Source organism: Sebastes umbrosus, chromosome 13 (assembly GCF_015220745.1).
Source record: "Sebastes umbrosus isolate fSebUmb1 chromosome 13, fSebUmb1.pri, whole genome shotgun sequence".
Lineage (NCBI taxonomy): Eukaryota > Metazoa > Chordata > Actinopteri > Perciformes > Sebastidae > Sebastes > Sebastes umbrosus.
In genome coordinates, this window is record NC_051281.1 from 18,301,339 (window position 1) to 18,325,839 (window position 24,501).

The 24,501-nt window shown below is 45.5% G+C and overlaps 1 protein-coding gene and 1 long non-coding RNA gene across 2 annotated transcripts in view; one reads left to right on the plus strand and one right to left on the minus strand.

The window, feature by feature from the left end:
• Positions 1 to 21,044, plus strand: part of igsf3 (immunoglobulin superfamily, member 3) — a 78,644-nt gene extending 57,600 nt beyond the window's left edge. The window contains exons 6-9 of the mRNA XM_037789826.1: positions 3,326 to 3,751; positions 15,113 to 15,523; positions 17,502 to 17,945; positions 18,524 to 21,044. Coding sequence (XP_037645754.1) covers positions 3,326 to 3,751; positions 15,113 to 15,523; positions 17,502 to 17,945; positions 18,524 to 18,774 — 1,532 coding nt within the window. The 3' untranslated portion in view covers positions 18,775 to 21,044. The remainder of the gene's footprint in view (positions 1 to 3,325; positions 3,752 to 15,112; positions 15,524 to 17,501; positions 17,946 to 18,523) is intronic.
• On the minus strand, positions 11,307 to 17,104 carry LOC119500205. The gene is made up of 2 exons (XR_005209577.1): positions 16,521 to 17,104; positions 11,307 to 11,843 (listed from the first exon to the last, which is right to left on the minus strand). It is a non-coding gene; the product is annotated as an uncharacterized LOC119500205 (long non-coding RNA).
• Positions 21,045 to 24,501: the final 3,457 nt, after the last annotated feature.

Sequence of the window (24,501 nt, forward strand, 5' to 3'; positions counted from 1 at the left end):
GCCTTGCTGTCTCTGAGCAGCTGTCAATCACTCGCAAACTCCGATCAACCGGTCAAACTAGGCAGCGCTGATCAAATATAAATCAATATTCTGTTACTGTAATGCCTATTTATCACATAAAATATTTTTAGAAACATCTTGTAGTGTACTGTTTAGCTACAAAATGAGAACGTTTGTGAGCGTTTGATCAGGGCTCCCTAGTTTGACCATTTTGATCGAAGTTTGCGAGTTATTTGACAGCTGCCTCTGTTGAATGAACAGCCAATAGGAACGCTCTCTTTCTCTGAAATGACCTGTGATTGGCCAAAGTCTCCCATCACGGGCTAGATTGTTTAAATCCTGAAAACAGAGCCATGAGGAGATGCAGAAGTCTAGTTTTCTCTCAGGACACTTGAATTACCATATGCTAAAAGGTTATTATGGATTTTTTTTGCCCAATGATGCCAAAAACATTCGGCCTACTGCCACTTTAAATCATATCTGATAAAAAATAATTTTAACAGCTTCTGTTCATGTGCTTGTGAATGCATTATTCTGTTGTGGTTCAAATGTGAAAACAAATCGACAAACATATATGATTTTCTAATTCAGTATCCTGACATGACTGCGTGCCCTTTGTCTCAGCTAAAAGTTTAGAGGCGCTACAAAACATGACTCAGTAACTAAAATAGGCTATATGGATAAAAGGGATCCATTAGATATCAGACTACATTATGTTATGTGTAGATCCCCAGGTTCACCGGTTCTCATGCTGTGTAAGTAAGTGGTAATCAGCCTTCACATGCTAAGCCTGTATGTTTAAGATGAGCAGCCGCTGAGCTTGTCACAGGTTTCCTTGATCATATGGACCATACTGTTTATCCTGCTATAATATTATTTCCACTCAAGGTTCAGATTGAACTACAAAGAGTGAACTACATCTGTCAGCTGATGTTTTCTACACATTAATATGTGAATGCAAGTAAAGAAAATACGTCCCTGTGTGTAAACCCTCTTACGAGACAGTGTGTCTGCACACATGCACACTAAATCAGAGAGAGGCATATGGTTTGTGATTTGCTAAAGACTGATGAACGGCACAGGCAGAACACGCAGTCCACAAAGTAGAATACACCATGGTTTATTCATGCACCGCTCAGGGGAAAGAGCTATTATAACACACACACACACTCACACCACCTGCCACACATCAAGAGCAGTGCTTCCGTGACACCCGTCATAGGCGCACACACACCAATATGGATTAGCCAGAATTATTAGAATGGAAATGCAGCGGCAATGTGTTTCACAGTCTGTGGGTCTCCTCTGTCAGTGCTGAGTTAAGCTGAACATCCTCGGTACAGGCTGAGGAAGCCACTGGAGCGGAGCAGTGAGGAGCTGGCAGACCAGGAGCTCAATACACACATATACTGTACACACACGCACACACACACACAACCAACGGATTAACTCCCTGCAGCAGCACACAGCGGTGCTGCAGAGAAGAGATGTCGGTTTTTAAGTGGCCATTTGTTAAGTTCGGGCAACAACAGAAACATTAGTTTGAGGAACAAGGGACGCATTATGCAAATCGGGGAATAGGAGTCCGAAGCTGCTCGTGTCTCTTCGGCTACGCTCCTCGAACGTCTCCTCCATGCTTGTTGATCAAAGGATTTTTCTAAATGTGCGCTGTTGTGTGACGGTCAACGTGTGCGTTTCACTTCGTCTCCGATTTCGGTGCTCGTTTTTCTCACTTTAACTTCCAACTTCAGTGTTATTGGACCAAAACCTGCCATGCAGATAGAGAACTTTTTTTGTTTCAACTTTCTTATCTTCTGCTATTTCTGCCTTACTTCTTTAGTCCTTGTACCTAATGAATGAAACAACTTGTGCTCCAGTTTCCTTTGCTTCACACACTGACCCGTCGTCTGAGCGTACTGCTCTACAGACTTGAAGCTCAAGATATTTTACTGTATATGGTCACTGTATCATAATTTAGATCATAGACTCGCTGTGCTCGCTGACAGGACCTGGAGGGGATGGGAGAGGGATGTCTTCTGGGAGACTTGTGTTTCTGTTGCCACAGTGAAGACAAATATGTTCGGTAGAGAGTCTTGTTTCCAGCTGATTGGCTTAAGGGGCCCTCGGGGTGTCTGGTGTGCACAAGTGAGAAGCCTATATACGCACACACACACACACCAATGTATAGTAGTCCCCCACTCAGCCACAAGCACTTTGTACAGTGAACGAAACAAACGCATTCATGTTTATTCACACAAACAAAAAGATAGAGGAGTTGTATGGGGAAAAATGGATCGGCGTGAAATCCTCTTTTCTGTCACAGAGGCAGGCAGACAGTGAAGCGAACGGACGGATGGAAGAAGGGAGATGAGAGATATAGAGTGAGAGGGGAGAGTTATTGTCTATTAGAGAATTATGTCCCCAGGCGGCCGTCCCAAGTCTGGACAGAGAGCCATCGATTACACACCCTGAAGGACACCGGGGGTGATGGCTGTCAGAGGGGGGGAGAGAGAGGGTGAGGGACAGCGGGGGAAAGCGATGTGGCTGTTGACAAGAACATAATGGAGAAAATCTGCAAAGTCTCAAGGAAATGAATGATCAGATCTGGCAGAAATCAGACTTCATCAAACACATTCCACCTCCCTCGTATGACCATCTCTCTCATATTCAATCACTCACATTCATTGAAATGCCCTGAAATAGGCACAGCAGGGCCGGGTTGTTAAAGGGCCGTGGAGTCTGTCTCTCTCTTGACTCCCTCGCTCCCTGGTGTAGATGTATCTTGGCAGTAACATATGGACTTGGGTGAACGTTTTTAGTTTAATGAGGATAGTTTAGACTTGGCAAGGAGTTGGGCGAAGATCGAACATCGGCGCTTAGAGGAAATCTCTCCCCTGGGTTTTTTCTTTGTTGCATCACCCATTAATTTTGAGACGCGCTCACACAGTCAAGCGCTCAAACTCATACTTCCACACGAGCACACGGTGGCACATGCACACACATGCATAAGCTAAATCGTTGTCTTTCGGCGCTTAATGATAGAGGAAAAATGCATGTTGAGAGTCAGTGCACTTTAAGTAAATACTGTCTGTATTTGTTCCAGCAGGGGGCTTTGTTCCTCTCTGTAGCTATGCTTAAAAGGAAAGTTCCTTCCTGGAACTGATTATGAATCCCCACATCATTCGCTGAGCTTTGAGCTTTCGGAGAACAGACTCAATCACACACCCAGGCTGTGTTGTGCTGTTACATGCAATCAGCGGTACTCTGTTTGAAGGGTTCATCATTAGTCAAACACTTCCTAACATTCTCTTCTTCCGCTTTCTAGAGTCCTCCTTCATGGTGTCGGCCTCGTCGCGGACGCCGTCCGTCACCTTCGGAGACTCCTTTGACCTCCTGTGCCTGGTGAAGCCTCGCCACAACCCCCGCGTGCCCACCTCCGTCACCTGGCGCTTCATGCCGGCCAGCGCAGAAGTCAGCGACGATGATCAGGGCGAGTTCAAGGACCTGGTGACTTTCACCCGCGAGGGCACGCTGCAGTGGGGCGAGCAGCTGCTGGGGCTGGGCACCCGCACCACCGTGGACCGCTCCCACTCCAACACCAACTTCCGGTTGTCGGTGACCCGGGCGGGGCGCCGCGAGGCGGGCAAGTACCAGTGCACCGCCGTCCTGTGGAGGAGGAACTACGACAACAGCTGGAGCAGAGTGGCCAACCGCACTTCAAACCTGCTTGGCATCAGCGTCCTACAGCCAGGTAAAGCTGCATGGCTGCTTGCTAGACAGACACACACACACACACACCTAATTGGAACGGACACAGACCAGCACACAAACAAGGATAAACACCGATTGAGACACACACACACATACACATCTAGTGAATTCAGCAGAGCTTAGAGGATGTCTGCCTGCTCTAATTGCTCTTAGTCTCTGGTTTAGACACTAATTGGAGTGTGTGTGGACATGTGTGTGTGCAGGGCAGGGTGGAGTCTCCTAATGGAGCGCAGTGAATGGATTGCTAAACATCCAACAGGAAGAGAGAGAAAACTGAGTGAAAGAGGTAGAAAAGAGAAGGGAAGCAAAGGACGGAGACAGAGAGAGAGTGAGAGAGTGTGATAAAGAGAGTGAGCGATCTGTCCTTGAACCTTTCCTTTCCTCAGCGGAGGCATTAAACTGTCTACACCGCCCCTCATTGGCCCTCTGCGCTCATACACATACGCAGAGAAAAACCCATTCAGACACAGCCCAATTAGTGGCTGAACACAAGACAACAAACACAAGCGGACACACACGCACACGCACACACACACGCACACACGCACACACACACACACACACACACACTGGCCCAATTTAGCCCAGCCTGGTGTGCCTCAACAGTATGATGCTTCATTTATTCAGGTGAATGTGCCTGAGGCAAATATTCATCCCGCTGATAAAAGACAAAAAAAAAATAAAAAACCTCCACCAATGTAGTCTGGCTTTCAAAGCGGTCCAGCAAAGCATTATGGTAGCTGAAGTGCCAATGGGGTCCGGATTTGTTGGATTTGGCGGGAGGAAATATGAGCAAGGTGCGTGGGAGGAACGAGAGGAAGGTTTTCAACTTCTGAAATGTTTTTTTTCCGGTAACGTTCTATTTGTGACCGTGAGTATGAATAGAGATGTGCGAGAGCTTCGCCTTCCATGTTCAGGTGGGGATAAGTAAGACGCCGTATTGAGTTGAGACTGCGGTGGTGATCAATAACACTTTAAAAGTGAGGCGGTGGAATGTAGTCACAAGTACGGTATAGATAGTCTCTCAATCCCCGCTGCTATTGATACAGAAACACATGAATGATGTAAACACACACACACAGAAGCACCCCCAGTTCAGAGACATTGCTCTTACTTGCTTGCTTGACTGACTGTGCTCTGACCTTAACCATTCACGCAGAACACACAGGGTCCCCGTGGCCCTTCAGGAGTTATTTGGAAATCGACTTATCACCCTGAATGCTCGTTTACCTTCCCCTTCCTGTGTGCAGTTTACGTTGTTTATCCTTAACCAGAAAAAGGGCACACACATTTTGCAGGGGAATACACACCGAGGGTCCTCCTCCCACTCCCGTCTCTAGCAGCGTCTCCATGACAAAGTGATCAGTTACCTTGGTAATGCCATCAGTAACCGTGACGATGTGATCAGTTGCCGGCCGAGAGCCAATCAGTAACCATAACAGTGCCATCATTCTGTGTGTAAGGGCACTATCTCGCAGGGGAGGGCGAGTGAGTAATTCCTTTATCTCGGTTCGGTCCCGGTCATGCTGCGTTCGTCTCCTCCACCTTCTGTGTTATTCCTTTTTTTTTTTCAGCTGTGCACCAGTCAGACCTTCATTTAGCCTGATGATTCATTTGTCAGCATGTAGGACGTCTCTCTCTCTCTCTCTCTCTCTCTCTCCCTCTCTGCCCCACGCCTCTCTTCCCCATCTGCTTTTTTCCTCTCTGTTTTCCTAAATGTTAACCACTCATGGCTAAATAAGTGGCTGGCATTTTCAGCTCCCCTCTTCTCAAAGAAGAAGTGGGATAAAGGGGAGTGTGTGTGTAATGAGGTGTGAGCAAACACGGCATCTGACCAGATTCATAATTGAGAGGCTTTAAGTCGTGCTTCCAGAGGTACCTGCTCAATATGCATGAGCTGCCTCGCCAGCATTACGTGTGCACATACATACATACATACATACTTGTGTGCATGTCTTGCATGAATGCCGCTGCAACCGTGTTTATTGTGACGTTCCTCTGAGAGCTTCCATGTGCTTACTGTGCATATTATACCTCGCTCCTCATACCCGGCAACACAACAGCAGAACCATTTCCCCTTCAGCTTTCTGACGGTCCATTACGCCACCATGTTGTATTCAGAAGAAAAGACGTGCATGCGTGTGCCTTAACACGAGGAGGTTCGCTGAAGGTATGGCTCCTCATTAAATTATTGGAGGACTTCAAAAGCGGAGAGTGAAAAGTAGCATCAGAAATAGCGCCCCTTGATCCAACATCCGTGCATCCCAGATTAGCAGAAGCGAAGTTGTCGGATGTTGGACGCAGATAAAAGCAGGACCGAACCCACACAGAAGCAGTCGGCCGGTCAGCGCGGCTTTCCGTCAAACGAGAGAGGTGCCTGCAGCCCAGCCCAGGCCTACTTCCTGTTCCAGATTGCATTAGCAGCACACTGCCTGCCTGTCTGTGTCCAAGTCCCACGGGTCATATTAGAGGAGTTCACCACTACATCTACACGCATACAGTATTTTTATGTTCGTTGCGAGGGCAGCCTGGTGCTGGAATTATCCACCACAGACTTCATGCACAAACACCATCATGTACACACAAACATGCAGTGTATACACACTGGAGGGGGGGTGGCGGGGGGGGTTACCTCCCAGAGCTCAAGTGTAATTATCTTATGCTAGAACACGATTCAATATCATCCCTCACAGCAGAGGATCCCCACAAACGCACACAAAAACAACATAAACATGCGGTAGTATACAATTCCACATACAGTGGTGGCAGCAATAATATTAGATTTCACCTGATTGAGTTTTCTCTTTGTCTCTCTGTCTGAAACGCAATAATGGCAAACACATGTTCAGCATGGAAGATCACCAGGGAAGCCTCAGTCTCTACAACACAATCTAATATCATCTTCTCATAACTCAAACACACACTCATCATTTCTCCACCACACACACGCACACAGAGAGAGAAAACACGCAAAACTAATTATGCTGAATCTTCCCTAATGGAACCGGAGTTTAGATTAATGATGGTTTGGGGAGTTCAAGACATTTTTCTCATCATTCGAGTGTGTGCACATGCACATTTTGTGCGCGTGTGTCTGGCATGAGGAGTGGGATATTAAGACCGTCTGGTTATTGGCTGAGCTAGAATGATGGTGGTGATGATGGAGGGGAGGGGAAGGTGGGGTGTCCCACTTAGAGTTTCTCCTCATCTCATCCTCACACACCTACGCATGCCTGGCTACCTTTCGCTCACATGATCAAACATCACGACGCAGGGATGGATGCCTTTTTTTTTTTTTGGTTATTCTTATCCCCCTCTCTTGTTTTGCACTCTCTCTCTTTGAATTAGAGGATATATGCCTCCTACTTTCTCCCCTACTTTATCTTGTCCTGCCTCATATGCTCTCGCCGTCTCTCTCTGATAGCTCTTGAGGGTATCTTCCCATTTAATATGGGCTGGCACAAGCAGATGCCGCATGTGCTCTCCTTTCATGCCAGCGAAGTACTTGCCACCCAGCCGTTATTGATAGCGTTGGCGTCGCCGCGGCGATTGGAGATTCCTGCTTATCAGCGCAGGGATAGGAGCTGCCTATCTTCATTAAGGCCCGTCCTATCGCCCCTCACGTCCTTCCTTTCTCGCTCCCGCTCCATCGCTGTCTTTTCTACATTTTGTTCTCGCTCTCCCCCATAAGTCTCTTTTAATGTCTTCTTTCCCCTTCACTCTCACTTAGCTGCATGTTTCCCTCCTCGCACGCCCCCAGCTCCTCTCTCACTCTTGTGATTTTTCAATATTTTATAATTCCCTGCCTCCCTTCCTCCTCCTCCTCCCCCTCATAATTCTCTCCATTATGTTTACATTTTTCATCAAATAGCTTCTTCACCATTGTCCGTGTTTCATAAATAATAGGGATATGGCAGCCGTGCTTGTTTGCACACAATAGCGCCTTTATCACAGTGTTATTGTTCGTGTCGGGGTTGTAAATCTTTTTCTGCGCCCTGTTTTTTCGGCTGCAGCCGGATATAGTTTGGGTTTGCCCACAAGCTCACCTGAGGCAGCACTCTGTGTGTTGCAGACATGCCCCGTCCCTCCTATATATACAGTTAGTGTACATGCATATACAAGAAAACAGAGTGCACTCGCTGCGTTTTTGTCTGCTGCACGCGCACATGAGCACACGGGGTCGTAATGGGTGATGAATGAAGAGCCTTTGAGGGGTGCACTGAAACAGAAAATAATTTCGTGAAAGATTTTTTGATTAATCACGCCTGTTTCAGACATTCAAGGTCGGGCTCCTTCCCTGTGTCTTCTTCTTCCTCACAAGGGCAAACCCCGACGCGCTCTCTCTCTCTCTCTGATGCGAGAACACAGGCACATATTTCTGTCAAATCCAATTCAATCTGGGCCTCATTTCCTTGTCCAGCCCAATCTGAAGACACACTGAGATTCTCTGTGCTGCGTCTCTCTTAAGCACCTCTGTGTGTGTGTGTGTGTGTGTGTGTGTGTGCGCGTGTGCACGGCACGCGCGTGCACGTGTCCTGCTGCTGCTGTAATTGAAGTCGTAACTCAGAGCTAGCTACAGTGCTGCTGCTCCCCATGTAAATCAGCGGCTAATAGTAGAGAGCAGAGCAGGAGAGGCTCGGCAGTGCCGCCTCCTGAATACACACACAGAAGCAAGCAGCCTCTAGCCTGCACTAACTGAACGACCACTGTTCTCTGTGGTTTAATGAGCATAATGTGTTTTATGCTTATTGACAGACCCCCTCTTTCAAACACACACACGGCTCGATCTGATATGTCTTGATGCTCTTCCCCTCCGTGCCAGCTTCTTTTAGGGCCATTAATCTCCCAGAGTTCCCCTGCCCTGACCTCCTGTCTCACCCCTCTCTTGTGCATCCGTTTTCCCCGTCGGGCCAGCCGGCGTCCAGCGATCACTCACTCACTCTCTCAGACAGACAGGCAGGAAGTAGGGAAAAGTGCAGTCAGTGCATCAGTGTGTTCGATGGTAGAGATGGAGGAGTGGAGGTTGCATGTGTGTGTGGCTTTTGTCTTTGGTGTGTTCAAGGCTGCCGGTTCGCGCACAGATCGCCATAATTAGCCCGGTCTTAATGATATTGTAGTGGGAGTTGGAAAGGGGGAGGAATGAGGAGCGCTAATATCCCACTGACACAATGGGATCATAGATACATCGCGGTCATTAGCATGGAAATTAGGCTCCCAGTTCAGCAGAGGAGCCACTTTTCAGTCAGGGGAACCCTCATCGCCCTCTGATGAGCAGTGCTCTGATCTATGCTCCCTGTGACGGAGGTCCAGGGGTGTGCACAGTTTTGTGTGCGTAGTTGCAGAGGTTTGGCAAGGAGCAGCAAGCCAAAGTAAGCCGTTCTGCAGGGGATCAGGGCGTGTCTAAAGCCCTCAGTCCTGACATGCTCGGGGTCCTGGCCGTGGATTAGCCAGTGGCTGTGCTAATGCTAACGCTAAAGGCGGAGCAGGCAGCCATTAAGACTATAAGTCCTCTGGAGTGGAGCTGGAGAGACTGCCTGCTGCTTTCCCAAAATCCCCCCAGGAGCATGTTCTCACTTTCTGTCTTTTACATCTCTCTCATCTTTTCCAGGCTCTCTTCCCCCCCCTCTCTGCACACTCTCTCACTCCTCAGCTCGCTGTTGGTAGACGCTCGTGAATATCCGTTTCAGTTTCGGTGATATATCCCTTAACTCTCCCTACTTTTCTCCCATCATGTCTCCTTTAAAGAACCTCATCCCTCTCCCTGTGTCTACCTTTTTCTACTTTTATTCATCCCTCTCATCTCTTTATGTCTCTTTTCTCCACTCTGGCCTCCTTTTAACTAAGTGGAAGCGTTACATATCCGCGGCCCAGTGGATAGGATGTCAGCTCAGTGGTCATTAAGTGCATATTAGACCATATTTAAAAAAGAGCCAAAATGTTAGGCGGATACCCCACCGGCACCTGTAGTGTTCACACTTAATTTAGGCCTCGTAAATATGCATGAACCCACAGGTGAGGCCGCTGCATATTCATGTCGGTGTCAGGCGATTAGACGGGACGTGATCGGGAGAGATTGGGAAACGCAGAAAGGGAGTGATGATCGGTCAAAACACCGTGATGTGATGTGATGAAGGGGAAATGAGAGTGGAGGGTGAAGTGGACATTTCAACCCTAACGTTTAGAGCCAGTCTTGCATTAAAAGACTTCACCTGGAGCAGCAGCATGAGATACGAGATGGGAAATGAATTGAATCTCCTCTCTATACAAAGAATAAAGGATGACATTCTTTGATTTACTATCTCGGGCTGTATTCTCCTCCTCTGAACACCATCGGCCAAGCAGTTTCCAAGCTCCTTTGAAGTAAAATTTTATTACAAGCATGTGTGTGTGAGAGAGAGAGTTGTAGTTAGTGTGCGCTGACATGCCACAGTAGCATCCTTTAGTGTACACTCCTCCTCCCCCCGGACTCAAACTTGTTTTCATCTGCTTCGCTTCATAAACAACAGTTGTGCGGCGCAGCTTTTGGGATTTGGGGGGTGCACTTTGTTCGCTGTCTTCCTTATCAAAACTGGGCTGCCGTTTTGCAGCCTTTGTGTGCTTACCTCCAGTGATAAATAAAAGGAATAAAGACAGCTTTGTCTCAACTCCGCAGCTCCTGTAGCTATTAGACGAGACAAATTGGGCACACATGGGAAGCGGGTGAGACGAGGGTTCAATGAGCCAATTAGTGACTGTACTGTGTGGATCTCGGTGTGTTCGTGTGTACCGTAATGACACTATATGCCCAGCAAACTGCTGCAACACAAGCACCTCCAGTGGAGCTGAGATAGTTAAGGGGGGAAAGAGGCACTCTGTCTGGATACAGCTCATATCATTACTTTTTTATTATTATTATTATTTATTGTCATTATTATTTTGCAGAGCAAGAATCTGGCTTTTTAATTAAAATTATTTAATCATGGCCTTGTTTAATTGAGTTCGCCCTTTCTGACTGAAACATAACACCAGCGAGGTCCTTGAACGTATCTTAGCCAAGCCACGTTGTTCATGGAGACGAGGTTGCCCTGGAAACCATAGAGGCAGATGACGCGTATGAGAGGCTGTCAGCATTTCTGCTCAAGGTTAACTTCAAAATTAGTTTTTTTTCTTCTACCTGATTATAATACATGGGACACCGTTTTGCCCCCCAAAAAAAGAGGAGTTAAAGGCTGTTGCGTATATAATGGGCATGCACTCGTGTGCCAGGTTTGACTGGCACATGAACTAATACAAAACAGTGAGGAGAACAAGTGTTTCCAATTACGGATTTCTCTTACTTTGTGGATGCACCCTTGAGGCTCATTACAGAAACAGAGTAGCAAAGAAGCACACTTAAAATAGGTATTGACAGCCTGACACACAAGAACACAGAGCTCCTCTTGCTGTTGAGGGAATGCACATACATGAGGAATGGCCTTGTGAACGCTGCCTGATTGAACTGGCTTCCTATACGCCGGGTCTCTTGCTCTCATCAGCGCCCCGTATACAAAATTAAATACATCATATCGAATTTTATTTTTGCCTATTTTCTGCTGCTTGCGTCAGCAGATGCATTGATGTAACAGTGGAAGATGGCTGTGTGCTGTAGCTGAAGGAAGAAACCTCAGAGGGAGTGGACACATGTCAGAGGATGTGACAGGCTGGTCTGTGAAGTCGCTGTTCTCTTACTGAGGCGTTTCACAGCGAGAGGATTCTGGAGGGAGTGAAGACTTTAGGGTTGTTCTGGGACATAAGTCTCTTCCTTTCTGCCAATTGCTCTCCTATTTTATTTGTCCCCCCCTGTCTCAGTGCTCAGTTATGATAACTTGTAATAGCTCATGATGCTACCTAATAGGGCTTGAATAATTAGCCTATTTTAGCTTTGAAAAGGCATTTCTGTAAACACTGATGTACGGCAACAGGCTTTCAGCCCCCAGTTTTTTTTCCTCCTGGCTGCGGATTCAAACTTCAAATGGGAACGGCAGAGAATTGCTTTGTCCTGTGCCAATCCAATCCTGCATGGTTCCACTTCAGTAGGTTCGGAGGTAATTCTCCTGCAAAAAAGAAAAAAGATTGCCAGGATTCCGCAGGGCTCGGCAGTAATTCCGGATGGGGAGATTGTCAGGCTTCCTACCAAGTCTCTAGCGGCTACCGAGGCAGTGATAATGTCTCGTTTCAGACGCTGGCTCGAGCAGGGTGGTCTGGCGATGCCTTGCGGCCATGTATCTTTTGAATGCTACCAAATGTGTGCATACTGTATGTATAGTGTGATGTAACCGCTATCATTTGAGCATTCGCAGCAATCTGTTGGTAAGGTTAGTGAGGTTTTCAGGGCAGATGGCTGTGACCCTAGGCAGTCAATCAGTCAGTCAGTCATAGCAAAGCTTAGCGTGAGCTGGGATGGGAACATGAAATTGGAGATGCAGGGGGTTGTTTAAGAATGCAGGAGACGCGTCGAGAGGAAAATTAAAGTTTTATATTGGGCCATATTTGTGTCAGTAAATCAATCAGAAAGCAATATTTACAAGTGCATATTCCTGATCAAGACTGGATATCGTTTGATAATTGTCGCACCAATACAATACCTGAGTTTCGTTACCAATCCCAAAAGTATACTTTTTTTGCAACACTCATCCCAACTTGTCACATACTGCTGCTTTGTGTCACTTTATGTTTAGGCAACAAAACCACTTAGTTAGGTTTAGGAACAAACTACATGGTTGGGCTTAAAACTACTATGTTTGTCAAGTGAAAATGAAACTGAACGTTGTGAACACAGGACACGAACAAAAAGCTGATTGTAACGTGAAAGTGAAACTTAACGCACGGGACACAAACAGCGGTCTCCTGGATGAAAGCCTTGTGTTTGTTGGACCCATCCACCACATCTCCCACTCGCCCTGTGTGTCTCTTTCGTTCTTTAAACGACGTCACCACAGCACATTCCCTGTGCATTTGCTGTTGCTGTGGATGGGTTTACATAAGAGCTGTCAAAGTTAACACGATAGTAACGCGTTAACGCATATTCGTTTTAATGCCACTAATTTCTTTAATGATAAATGCAACTTGCTATTTATAAAGCTAGAGTGAAGATACTGGTATCATGTGAAACTAGAAAACCTGAGGAATCCCTGTCATACTAGTTTGTCGCAAAGGAGGCTAAATAACGCTCCAAACTTACACAAAATTTTGGCATGACCATTTTCAAATGGGTCCCTTGACCTCTGACCTCAAGATATGTGAATGAAAATGGGTTCTATGGGTACCCACGAGTCTCCCCTTTACAGACATGCCCACTTTATGATAATCACATGCCGTTTGGGGCAAGTCATAGTCAAGTCAGCACACTGACACACTGACAGCTGTTGTTGCCTGTTGGGCTGCAGTTTGCCATGTTATGATTTGAGCATATTTTTTATGCTAAATGCAGTACCTGTGAGGGTTTCTGGACAATATTTGTCATTGTTTTGTGTTGTTAATTGATTTCCAATAATAAATATATACATACATTTGCATAAAGCAAGCATATTTGTCCACTCCCATGTTGATAAGAGTATTAAATACTTGACAAATCTCCCTTTAAGGTACATTTTGAACAGATACAAAAATGTATGATTAATCTCTGATTAATCGCAATTAAATATTTTAATCGATTGACAGCCCTAGTTTACATTGTAGTTAATGGAAAGCCCGGTGTGTCTCATACTGGCGCTCAAAGGTGCCTTGTGCTTGGTATCGAACGCCAATGGCCGTGACAAAGCGTCGTTATTTGACGCTCTGGGAATGAGAACGGGCTGTTTTTTGATATCGTACATTGAGGAATGTAAGCACATTTTTCTACAAAATCTGTATTTCATTTGGCAAAAGAAGTCAACATTGTATAAACACAAGCAGTGCAAGAAGTTTGCCTAAATATAATGCATTCACATGTACACATTAGTAAAAAAAAAACAAAAAAACATTTGATCAGAAACAGTCTGATTAAAGAATACATGAATGAGACAATCCAAGTACGGATTTGGTGAAAGCTTTTGGTACTTAACTTTACGTAAAAGCTGCATTTGCTGTCTTCTTTATTTTTTTAATTTCATTTTATTTATCTTTTTTATATTGTGTTTATTCTTTGTCATGTGCATTCACAAACCACCTGACGTGTGTGTTATTTTGACAATTCTGGCAGACATCGGTGCTCTGATCCAAAAATAGGTGTTCCTCTCTCATGTTGGGGGGGAGGGGCGGCAATATGGCGTACTGCAGTTGCATGTCTGCTGCTGAGATCAATTAAGGGAATTTGTTTCCCCAAATTGGACTCAGCCAACAAACAACTCCTGGCTCGCCGCCAGTGTGCCAACACCGGAAAGACTAGTGCTACCAATCAAATCGTTATTGCTCAGGTCATAGATTGTTAAAGTCGCTGCTAGAGATGCACACCTGTGTGGAATTGTTCTACATTTCAATTCAAACTGCGTGATATTTGCTTGTTTGATTATAATTGTTTGACAAATTGTCACTTGTTATATTCCAAATATATGAATCTCATGCTTGAGAATTGCATGTTGTGAATTCTCTTTTGCTTTGTGATCCTATGTTTTTATACATCTCATCTCTTTTGTGTGTGTGTGTGTGTTTACTACATGCTCTGTGCTGAACTAATCCTCCCCCCAAGCATTTGACAGCGGGGCCCTGGCCGCGGTCACACCTGATGTACCTGCAGCTAATCCCATCCCACAACCGATGTCGCTGTAACCAATCCTGTCACAGCACTCAGGGCAGCCCCAGCTCCTTCCTGACATCTCAGTCACACCTCTCTATCATCTCCTCCCTCTCCTATCGGCTCTCTTCCCATCCTCGCTCGACTTTATATAAAATGTGTTCCTTCTTCATTCTGTTTCCTCCTCTTTTTGGCAGACTGTCAGACCTCCTGCCCCGCTTTTGTCTTGTATCTCTTTCCATAATAATATCCACAACCTAACTTTACAATCCACCCCCATCTCCTTCACCCTTGTCTCCTCTGCTGTTCTGCATGTTATCTTACATTTCTGCTTTTGATACCAACAGACCTACCATCCCCTCGGCTTTGACTCGCCTGACATTTCCTCCTCCTTTCCCTTTCCCTTTCTTTCTCTTTGTCACCTGCTTCACCCTCCCACGCACCACTATCTTTTCCTGCCCCGCTGCCACCAGAAATAAACCCAGCTACAGGTCGTCTGTCATAAAACAGAAATTGCATTGTGTACCTGTCACCGGTGCTCACATTCTCCTGCACCCAAAGGAATGACTGTCTGCTCTTTTCCCCCTTTCTCTCTCTCCTAATTCTTTGCAGAGAGCAAGCTGCGAGTGCAAAAGACCAACCAGTCTCAGGTGCACCTGGAGGATAGTCGCGTCAGGATCAATTGCTCCATCAGCTCCCAGACCAGCCAGGACTCGCAGCACGCCGTGCTGTGGTACGTGAGGCGCGCCACCGGGTCAGAAGCCGACGAGCTCCTGCTGAGAATCGAACGCTCGGGGGCCTTCGAGTACGGCGCCTACGCGGACGAGGAGAGACTGCGACGGCGAGTGCAGGCCGAGAGGCTGTCGCCCCGTCTCTACGCGCTGACGCTGAACAGGGCGGAGAACAGCGACTCCGGGACATACTACTGCCTGGTGGAAGAGTGGCTGAGTGATCCAGATGGAGCCTGGTATCGACTCTCCAGGGAGTCCTCGGGGTTCACGCAGGTTCTGGTCAGACAGCCAGGTGAGCAAGCAGTCAGAACTGTTGTTTTAAACAAAATGCTTATTTATTCCCACTGAAGGGAAGCAGCAGCTGCCACTTTAGCCCCACGTGCTGACCTGCTTTAGACCAGTTGTTAACCCAATCCCCCACCCCTTTCCAAATTGCTTCGCTCTCACCACTCCCACATGCTCTGCTCAAGGCCGTCTCGCTCTGATGACCTTACACCTGCTCTGGGTAGAGCTCAGGTGGCAAACAATGGGTTGAAGTCGTGCCAGCTGTCATAACCACACCAGAGGGCAGAGCCTGGCTCAGATGGAGAACCTAATCCGCCTGTCCAGTACTCAAAAACTTTCAGAGCGCTCAAAGCCACGATGTACCTACCGCCACCCAAACCCTGACATCTTACCTCATGACAGTAATCTTAAGAACTCTCTTTTCCTGTCCTCAAATTCCCCTTATTCTGCCAATATTCAATATTCTCCTTTACATACAAACTCCCCCAAATGCAAATAAATAATCCCTTTTTTGTGTGAATTTATTCCACACACCAGCTGAAGGTGACTTTTCTCAGACGTCTCTGAGAGCACCGTTCATCTGCCAGCTGTCCTGTTTATAATGCAGAGTGAAATCCCTGATGAGGCATCAGCCCAACTAGAACGTGAGGATCAAAAACGTCTGGTCAGGAGCCAGTAGGGCAAGGAAAAGGCTTTTATTTTATGGAGACGGTGAAGCAAACAATTAATTGAGCTACAGCACCCATACAAATGCAGAGATCTGGGAATATGAGTACCTCGTGTTAGACTTTATGTTGTGTAAGGCACTGATTCCTTTCATGCTTTAGTTTAGTTGTTTAAGGAAGCTCACCAGGGACCTTGGTTAATATTTAACTGAGGAAAGTAAAGTATATTATATATATAGGTTTTTACTTTTAAAGATACATAAAGATGTATATATGATGAATAGAATATGCTGCAAAAACATCATGGATATTCATTAAGGTGCTAAAAAATGCATTCACCTCGGGAAGCCATCCAGAAATCAGCCTGTCGGGAGGAGAGATGAGGGGAGATATGTGCCAGCGCTCGCCTTTTTTTCTGCTCTCCTGCTGTCCTTTCTGCTTCTCGTTTTGCTTTAACAAGAGGACCGCTCCAAACTGTGTGTGAGAGCAGCCCAAGCAAGCCAGGTCTTCACTGCCATCTTTTTTTTTTTTGTTAACTGCAGTGAAACTGGGTCATCGTACCACCCCTGAAGGGTTGTAGCATACCCATACAGACAGACAGACAGACACACTAGCCTTGGGGCAGGATCTAACCTTGCTGGAGAGCTGAAAGATCACTGATAGCTGTGGGCAGCACTGTGGGATTTATTTATTTTTGTCGTCTGTTTGCACATTTTGAAAGTTTGGTGTCCCAGAGGCCGAGTTGACATCTTTTAAATCGCTTGTTTTGTCTGGTCAACCGCCTTAAACACAGATAGGTTCAGACATTTATCATAAAAATCCTCACATTTGAGAAGTTTGAACCGAGCAGATGTTTGGCATTTTTGCTTGAAAATGACTCAAATGATTAAAGGATTATCAAAATAGATTAATTTTCCAGTAATCCATGAATCAACTAACCATCTCAGCTCTAGTTAAAGGTCTTATTGAATTATGTAGACACATTTTTTTTTTTAAATAATACATCTACAAAGCCTTTAGAAAGATGAAAATTATTATGATTGTGAATTAATCATTTAAAAAATGTTAGCGGGTCCAAAATGAATGTTTTGTTTATCTCTGTGGAAGATATCTGATGTTTGATTCACACTTCTAACAAGGCTTGTGAGCCAATAATAAAACAACGTTGGTATCACATGGTATTTCTGGGTCGTCAGTTAGCGTGGAAAAAAAGTGATTTGGTGCTCTATTGCTAAGCCCCAAGAAATACTGTACATTTCAATACATTTCTTTTTCTCCCCCCATCTGTTTCCCTTTCTTATCTTCTTTGACCTCCTGCAGAGATCCGACTGCAGGTGGAGGAATCGGAGTCAAACGTGACGGTGGAAGAGTCCGCCTCCATCCGACTGGGCTGTAGCATTCCCTCCCAGTCGTCCCGAGACTCCCGCTTCTCCGTGTCCTGGTACGTGGAGCGCTCTGACGACGACGAGGACGACGAGGAACAGCCGGGCGAGGGAGACAGGGAGTGCGTGTTCTCCATCGGCCATGACGCCGTTTTCGGAAACGGAAACTGCAGCCCCAGAGAGGAGCCGGGGCCTAACTCCCGCCTGCAGTTTGAGAGGATGACCTCTGACCAGTACAGCCTGACCATCCAGGGAGCACGGCCGACAGACGTGGGCCGATACTACTGCCACGTAGAGGAGTGGCTGCTGAACCCCCGCAATGCCTGGTACCGCTTGGCTACCAACAACTCCGGGTTCACTATCGTCAACGTAATGCAGCAAGGTAAGTCCTTAATTAACTAAATCCTTTAAGCTTCTCTGAATGCAGGTGACAGTGAACACTGTGACAAAATTATACTTGTATCAATGGCTGTCTTCTAATATTATACTGGCAATTTAAGACTGGGGAGCCTCTTCACTGATAGCACAAGATGTAATTAACTGCTGCTTCCGTTCTGATGTTTCGTCTCGCAGTATATATTGTCATATTGCCCAATCCTAATAGGTCCTCTGTGTTACAGTATACGTAACGAGAGAATATTATGGGCCAATTAAGCAGCTCTCAGGTACTCTAGATGTCATCCTTGGATGATCTGGCGTCCCCACTTGCAGCATTTATTTTAAAGATAGGGACAGTTAGAAGCAGAGCCAGAGATGGCCACCCGCTGTTAAGCATTAAAGCTGAGTGATGAATGTTGTCAAAAGCAGCGCTTGGATCTAAAGATGTCAAACACATTCATTCTCCAGTGTCAATAACTACATGCATATCATGTGTAACTGTAAGCATTCATTTAGTCCAATTTAAGTGATTTCAGGACGACTTGTGCATCTGTGAAGGACTTGTCCATTCTCTGTCAACAGTGTCCACCGTCCAGTCAGTGGTGTGCTCCAAGTCCTCCCTCTTCTACTTCGTCTTCTTCTACCCCTTCCCCATCTTCGGCATCCTCCTCATCGCCGTGCTGATGGTGCGCTACAAGAGCCGCAGCAACAGCAAGAGCCAAGAGGGCAAGAACGGAGCCCCTCTCCTGTGGATTAAAGAACCTCACCTCAGTTACTCTCCCACCTGTCTGGACCCACCTGCGCTCAGCCTGCACCCCGGCTCTGTCGACTAAGTGAGCCCCTCCCCCCCTCCCCCTGCCTCGCGCACATCGAGGATCCAGCCAACACAATGCCAGGGAGCAGATCTGGACTCCACCTTCAGACCTTACTGTCGTTCACTGCTGTGTTGAATTAGTTGATCAGTTTAAAAAACCCTACCCTGGTGGCTGCCTGTTTTACGTTAACTGTGTGTTTGTGTTTGTGTGTGTGTGTGTGTGTGTGCGTGTGTGTGTGTGTGTGTGTGTGTGAGTATGGGTGTGCCATGTTAGCACGATTAATTGTGCGAGTGCGAATTGAAGGACAAGAGAGCATCACGAGCCTCTCTCATTTTTTTTTTCATTTTTTTTTCTGTGAAACTCATAGCTGCATTTTTTTTTTTTTTTTTTTTGTTACTCTGAATATTTGTCTATTTTTCAAGAGAGATAGAAAAAAGAAACTGCGCACATGAGATCATCGGCCTTTCCTGGGAAGGACATTTTAAGAGAAGGAACTCTATAATCGACTCCGGCACTGAGTGGATGCCAAAAAAAAGTCTCTGCACTGATCCAAGAGCAGCCACAGCCTGGCCCACTATGTTGGTTGCCATAGTGATTCTCTGCGCCCACTGACTCAGTTCGTAGCTGCTGACTTGGTTGCCAGCCTGCATAGAGACAAAGGCAAGGACACACAAGTCTGTGTCCTAAGTGAGGATGTATGTGTGTTGGCCCACCTGCCTCCACAATGAATTTGCCTTGGCAGACAGAAACAGGTCCTCTCGCGCCACTTAAACACTGCCAGACACTCTGGCCTCAGCGAGAGGCTGCTCCGCTCTCCTCCTCTATCCTCCCAACAAGAGAACGAGAGGGAGGAACGTCGGAAAGGACCGGGAGTGAATGAACAGCGCTCTCCTGCTGAGGATATACATACTTTGACATAAGAGATTTTTTTTTTGCAGTGCCAAGACGTCCTTATTTCCAACGCTGTTCTCTGCAGCTACTGTTTGAAGTTTTAAAGAGAGTCGGATTGTTTTTATTGAAGCAGATTGTAAGATGTGTCTGCTTGCCTCCTGCTGTGGGTTTATGGGCCTTGTGGGCAAAAAGGGCGATTTTTTACACTCATGTTAAAACAGTTGAATTGACTGAAATTAAATTCTTGCACATTTCTTTAAGTCGCCCATTTTGACCACTCCGTCCAGTCTTCAAAAGATGCGTATTTGTTTTAAAAAAGACTTTTGACTGGTTAAGAGCCACACTGAAGATGTGTAGTAAAACACTTAAAAATGTTATCTGCACATTATAAGAAGACAAATTGCTGGCCGGGGGGCAAATGTTTGACTTTTGTGTTTATTTTAAAGATTTTTCTATTTATTGTTTTTTGTACTACTTGCATAGCTTTGTAAGATTTTTTCTTTTTTGCTTTGAAATTCTCTAAGAACTGTGCTGCTTGTGTTGCCAGGCAACTGCACCAAGCAGATTATGTCAATAGCCTGTGTGTTGGCAATGTGGTAGATGTAGAAATGCTAGATTCGTCCTGCGCATTGCAGTCTTGTAGCATTTCATACCAGATTGTCAAGTTTGGTTCAGTGTCAAAACACTGTATATCTATAGCTATACTGAAACCGTGGCTTTACATGTACAATAGTTGAACAGACGAGTCACACAAATGAATTCACTTAATGCTTTTTGCTCGAGTCGCGTTTATTTAGTGAAAATGTGATGTAACACCTAGGTAGGACGTTTGATCAAAGACGGCTGAAGCCGAACTGTTGCAGGCGTCTTCTAATCATGGATTCTAGCTGGAGGCGTCGTCCTCGGCTCCCCTGATGCAAGGCAGGAGGGTTGCAAACGTGCGTCACCTTCCCTGGAAGTGCAACAGCCAGGAGAGGTACCCAACCTGGGCCTAACCCTTTCACTGCCAGACTGGACACATGAAAACTCTCGAAAAACTTGTTGTCTCAATCGTGTCAACATGTATATTGCATGACAATACTGCAGGAGGAATTTCGATGTTTTGTAAACTTTGAACTCTTTGAGCATTGTGTTTGTGTGACAGAGCAGTGCCCAACCCCCCCACCACACCCCACTCTACCGACTTCCTGAGCCAAGAGTCAACACAAAGCCCCGGTCCCTCGCCATCTACAATATTTGACTGCCAAATATTCCAGATGCCCTTTGAAACCTGTGAAGTAATCTATTTCAAGAATGGGTGTTGTGGAGATTGTGTTTGATATTATTGCTCATATTTGTCTTTTTAATGCTTTGCTTTTATGCAGCACTTCATTAAACAGATTTATGTCCAAAAAAAACAAGTACGTATAGCTGGTACTGACACAAGCAACCGAGTTCATGAGATTTCAGCTTCCTTTGCTGTTTTTCAAGGTGACCAGTCCATTTCAAGTAGACCACACTATTCCAAGCGGGGTAAGACTGGTGCTATTTAGTCAGGGGAGTTAGAAATGTGATGCAGCGAATTCAGCTACGACAGTGTCTTCAAAGGAGAGGCCCATCGATTAGCTGCCAGCAAGTGGACTCATTATTAACCATGTGTTTACAAGTGTCTTCAAGGGGTACAAGGTGCCGGACAAAAGCGGCGCACAACGGATAAAGACAAGTAGTACACACACTGGATAATGCATGCTCCCGAGTACTTAATGAAGCAACATTTCAACTATCAAAGTCGGGCAAAACATCCAGAGAAAAACAGAAAATGAGAACTACAAGAACACATGATACATAAAAGAATTCTCATAAGCCAAAAAATGATCCACTCTATACTTGGGCTGTCAGTCGATTCAAATAGTTAATTGCGATAAATCGCAAATTAATCATACGTTTTTTTTTTTATCTGTTCAAATTGTACCTTTAAAGGGAGATTTGACAGGTATTAAATACTTGACAAATACTTACTTCATAACATGGCAAACTCAAGCCTAACATGCAATAGCAGCTGTCAGTGTGTCAGTGTGCTGACTTGACTATGACTTGCCCCAAACTGCATGTGATTATCATAAAGTGGGCATGTCTGTAAAGGGGAGACTCGTGGGTACCCATAGAACCCATTTTCATTCACATATCTTGAATGAAAATGAGGTCAGAGGTCAAGGGACCCCTTTGAAAATGGCCTTGACAGTTTTTCCTCAACAAAATTTCACGCAAGTTTGGAGCATTATTTACCCTCCTTCGCGACAAGCTATAATGACATGGTTGGTACCAATGGATTTCTTAGGTTTTCTTGATCTCCGGAAGATGGATTGCATTAATATGTTAAAGAAATTAATGGTGAATTTGCTTTAAATTGTTATTATCATGCTAACTTTGGCAGCCCTACTATATACATAAACTCAAATGGCAACTATGCTAAAACTGACTAATAGCCTAGGGGTATATACTGTATATTATACATTTTTAACAAATGTACAATGACAGAAATATGTACAATATTGTGATTTTGCATGAGAAAAATGAGTTTGTGATCATATGTCGTGATCTCCTCATTGGGGGTGGAGTTGTCATTTTCTTTGTGCATATCGCCTGTTCTTCTCACGCATGGGTGTTTGCCTAACAAAGACCTTCTTGGTTGAAATATTGCCTCATTAGAATGCAATATTCAGTGTGTGGACGACCTCTCTTTTTCCATTATAAACAGTCTTTAGCCTCCTGTTGCTATTTGATGTGATGCCAGTGCAAGTCAAAGTGTGTATACTGTGTATATCAAAACTGCAGGAAAGCCATTCTGTGCATTTTCCGGCCCAAGTATCACCAGGAATAACTGATGGACCGGCTGGAACGCACTTGTGTGCTTTGACAGTAATAGTTGCATGTCTTACTGACTTGCATTTGCATTGGCAATAAATACTAGTATGGAGCTGAATTCAGTTTTTCATAAGAAAAGAAAAGATCTACAGGAGGGTGTTTATTGGCTGAATGATTGCCTTTTATAAATCTTGAACATTCCCAGAAATGCAGGTTGTGTAAACGGTGCCACTGAACAGCTGCTTCAGCTTCAGCGTGGAAATTCACATAATCCTACACTTAAATCATCTTCCTCTCTCTAGACCTGAGTCAGGAAATGCAGTGGTGTGGCGTGTGACGTCACAGCGCTGCCGCCGTCATTGGGGGGCTGTACAGTCAAACTCTGAATGGTGTTTTTTTTTTTTTTTTATAATATTAATAATATTAATACTATCCATAGCTGCCTCCCCAAGATTCCTCCGAACGTTCTGACAGTGTTGTAGCTGCGTTTTGAGGGCGTTTGCATGTAACGGCTGTGTGCTGGCTCCAGATTTTAGGTGTAACATAGTTTGTGGTGATGTTTTCAGTTCAGCCAGTGATGCTTTATTTTCAGTGATGTATTTTTATATGACCATGGTTTGTTTATTTTTTTCTTTTGTTACTCAAATAGTTGCCATCGTGACCATTAAAAAGGCACTTTGCTATTGTCAGTTTATTGCAATAAAATACATTCAGTGCATCTTCCTGTTTTCCTTATGCATTTTGCAGTATTAGGAGTATTAGGTTATTAAAACAACATATCGATCCAGTTGTCTGGACACAACAACCACGATGTATTGAAATACTAGCAGCACCTTCCCGACTATCTGCTTTAAGCGTAAACTCAAGGTTAATGCCCTGCAGGCGGCAGGGTCTTGTTGAGTCTGGTGTTGGATTTTGACCTCGGAGCCCCTCAGCGTGAGGGTTTGTTTACTCCGTGTGTTCAGTTGGGTCTACGTGTGTTTTTGAGAGGTGGAGAGAGAAGGATTGGGTCAGCATGTCAGAGGATAAATGATGCTTCGAGAGCCTCCTGCAATTTAACCAGGCACTTTTTCTGACAGCCTCAGCAAATCACATCTCACCACTCATAACTCATCCAATGCAGATGGACTTGCTCACTCTTCCTCCTCTCTCTCCTAAACACACACATAACTCCCCAGCAGTAAACTGCAGTCTTCCACCAGCCCAGGGCATTCATAACTGCTCTCTGACTCCTTCTCCCATGAATTCATATTAACTCATATTGATGCACGCATACTCAATGAAGCCGGGAACAAATAATGCTGCCACCCATTCCATAAATCACAGTGCCACAAAGGGGAAAACAGCTTTCAGTGGAAGAAAAATCATAGTTTGGTGTTTGCTTGTGGAGTTGCTGGATTGTTTTCTGGGTTGTGATGCGTGCCGGTTCCCCTGAAAGAGCTTTTTGGTCGACTTTTGACAAAACAATCTGTCTCGACTGAAAGAGCCCCCACATTCAAAGATCTATTGATGCTGCTAGTGCTGAGAGCGGGCCCACTGATACTGCTGATTTTATTGTCAGCCGGCTTCATCACAACTTCATAGGACGCAAAGAAACACTGAATCCTCCCCCCCTTGGAGCACTTTCTTCCTGTCCCACTTTTCCCCCCCGATTTTTTTGTTCTCTATCTCCATTTTCTCAAGCGCACGCCCTGTGAGGAAAGATCTGTTTTGCATAAAAGTAAGCAACGCTCACAAATCCATAGTCCTCCTCGCTGACGCCAATGCAGACACCAGAGGGCACACATGGGCAGACAGTACTTAACGATCCAGAGCAGCAGGGCAGCAGTCAGGCAAATAGATTATGATTTATTACCAGTGAGGGAGGAAGCGAGGAAGACGATGCAAGGACAGGACATGTCGTCTCCTGCTTTCACTGTGGCGAGATTGGATGCATCATAACAAGGACAAGAGAGAGAGAAAAATCCATGAAGATTGTTACAGATGAACAGCACACAGGTGTGAATAGTG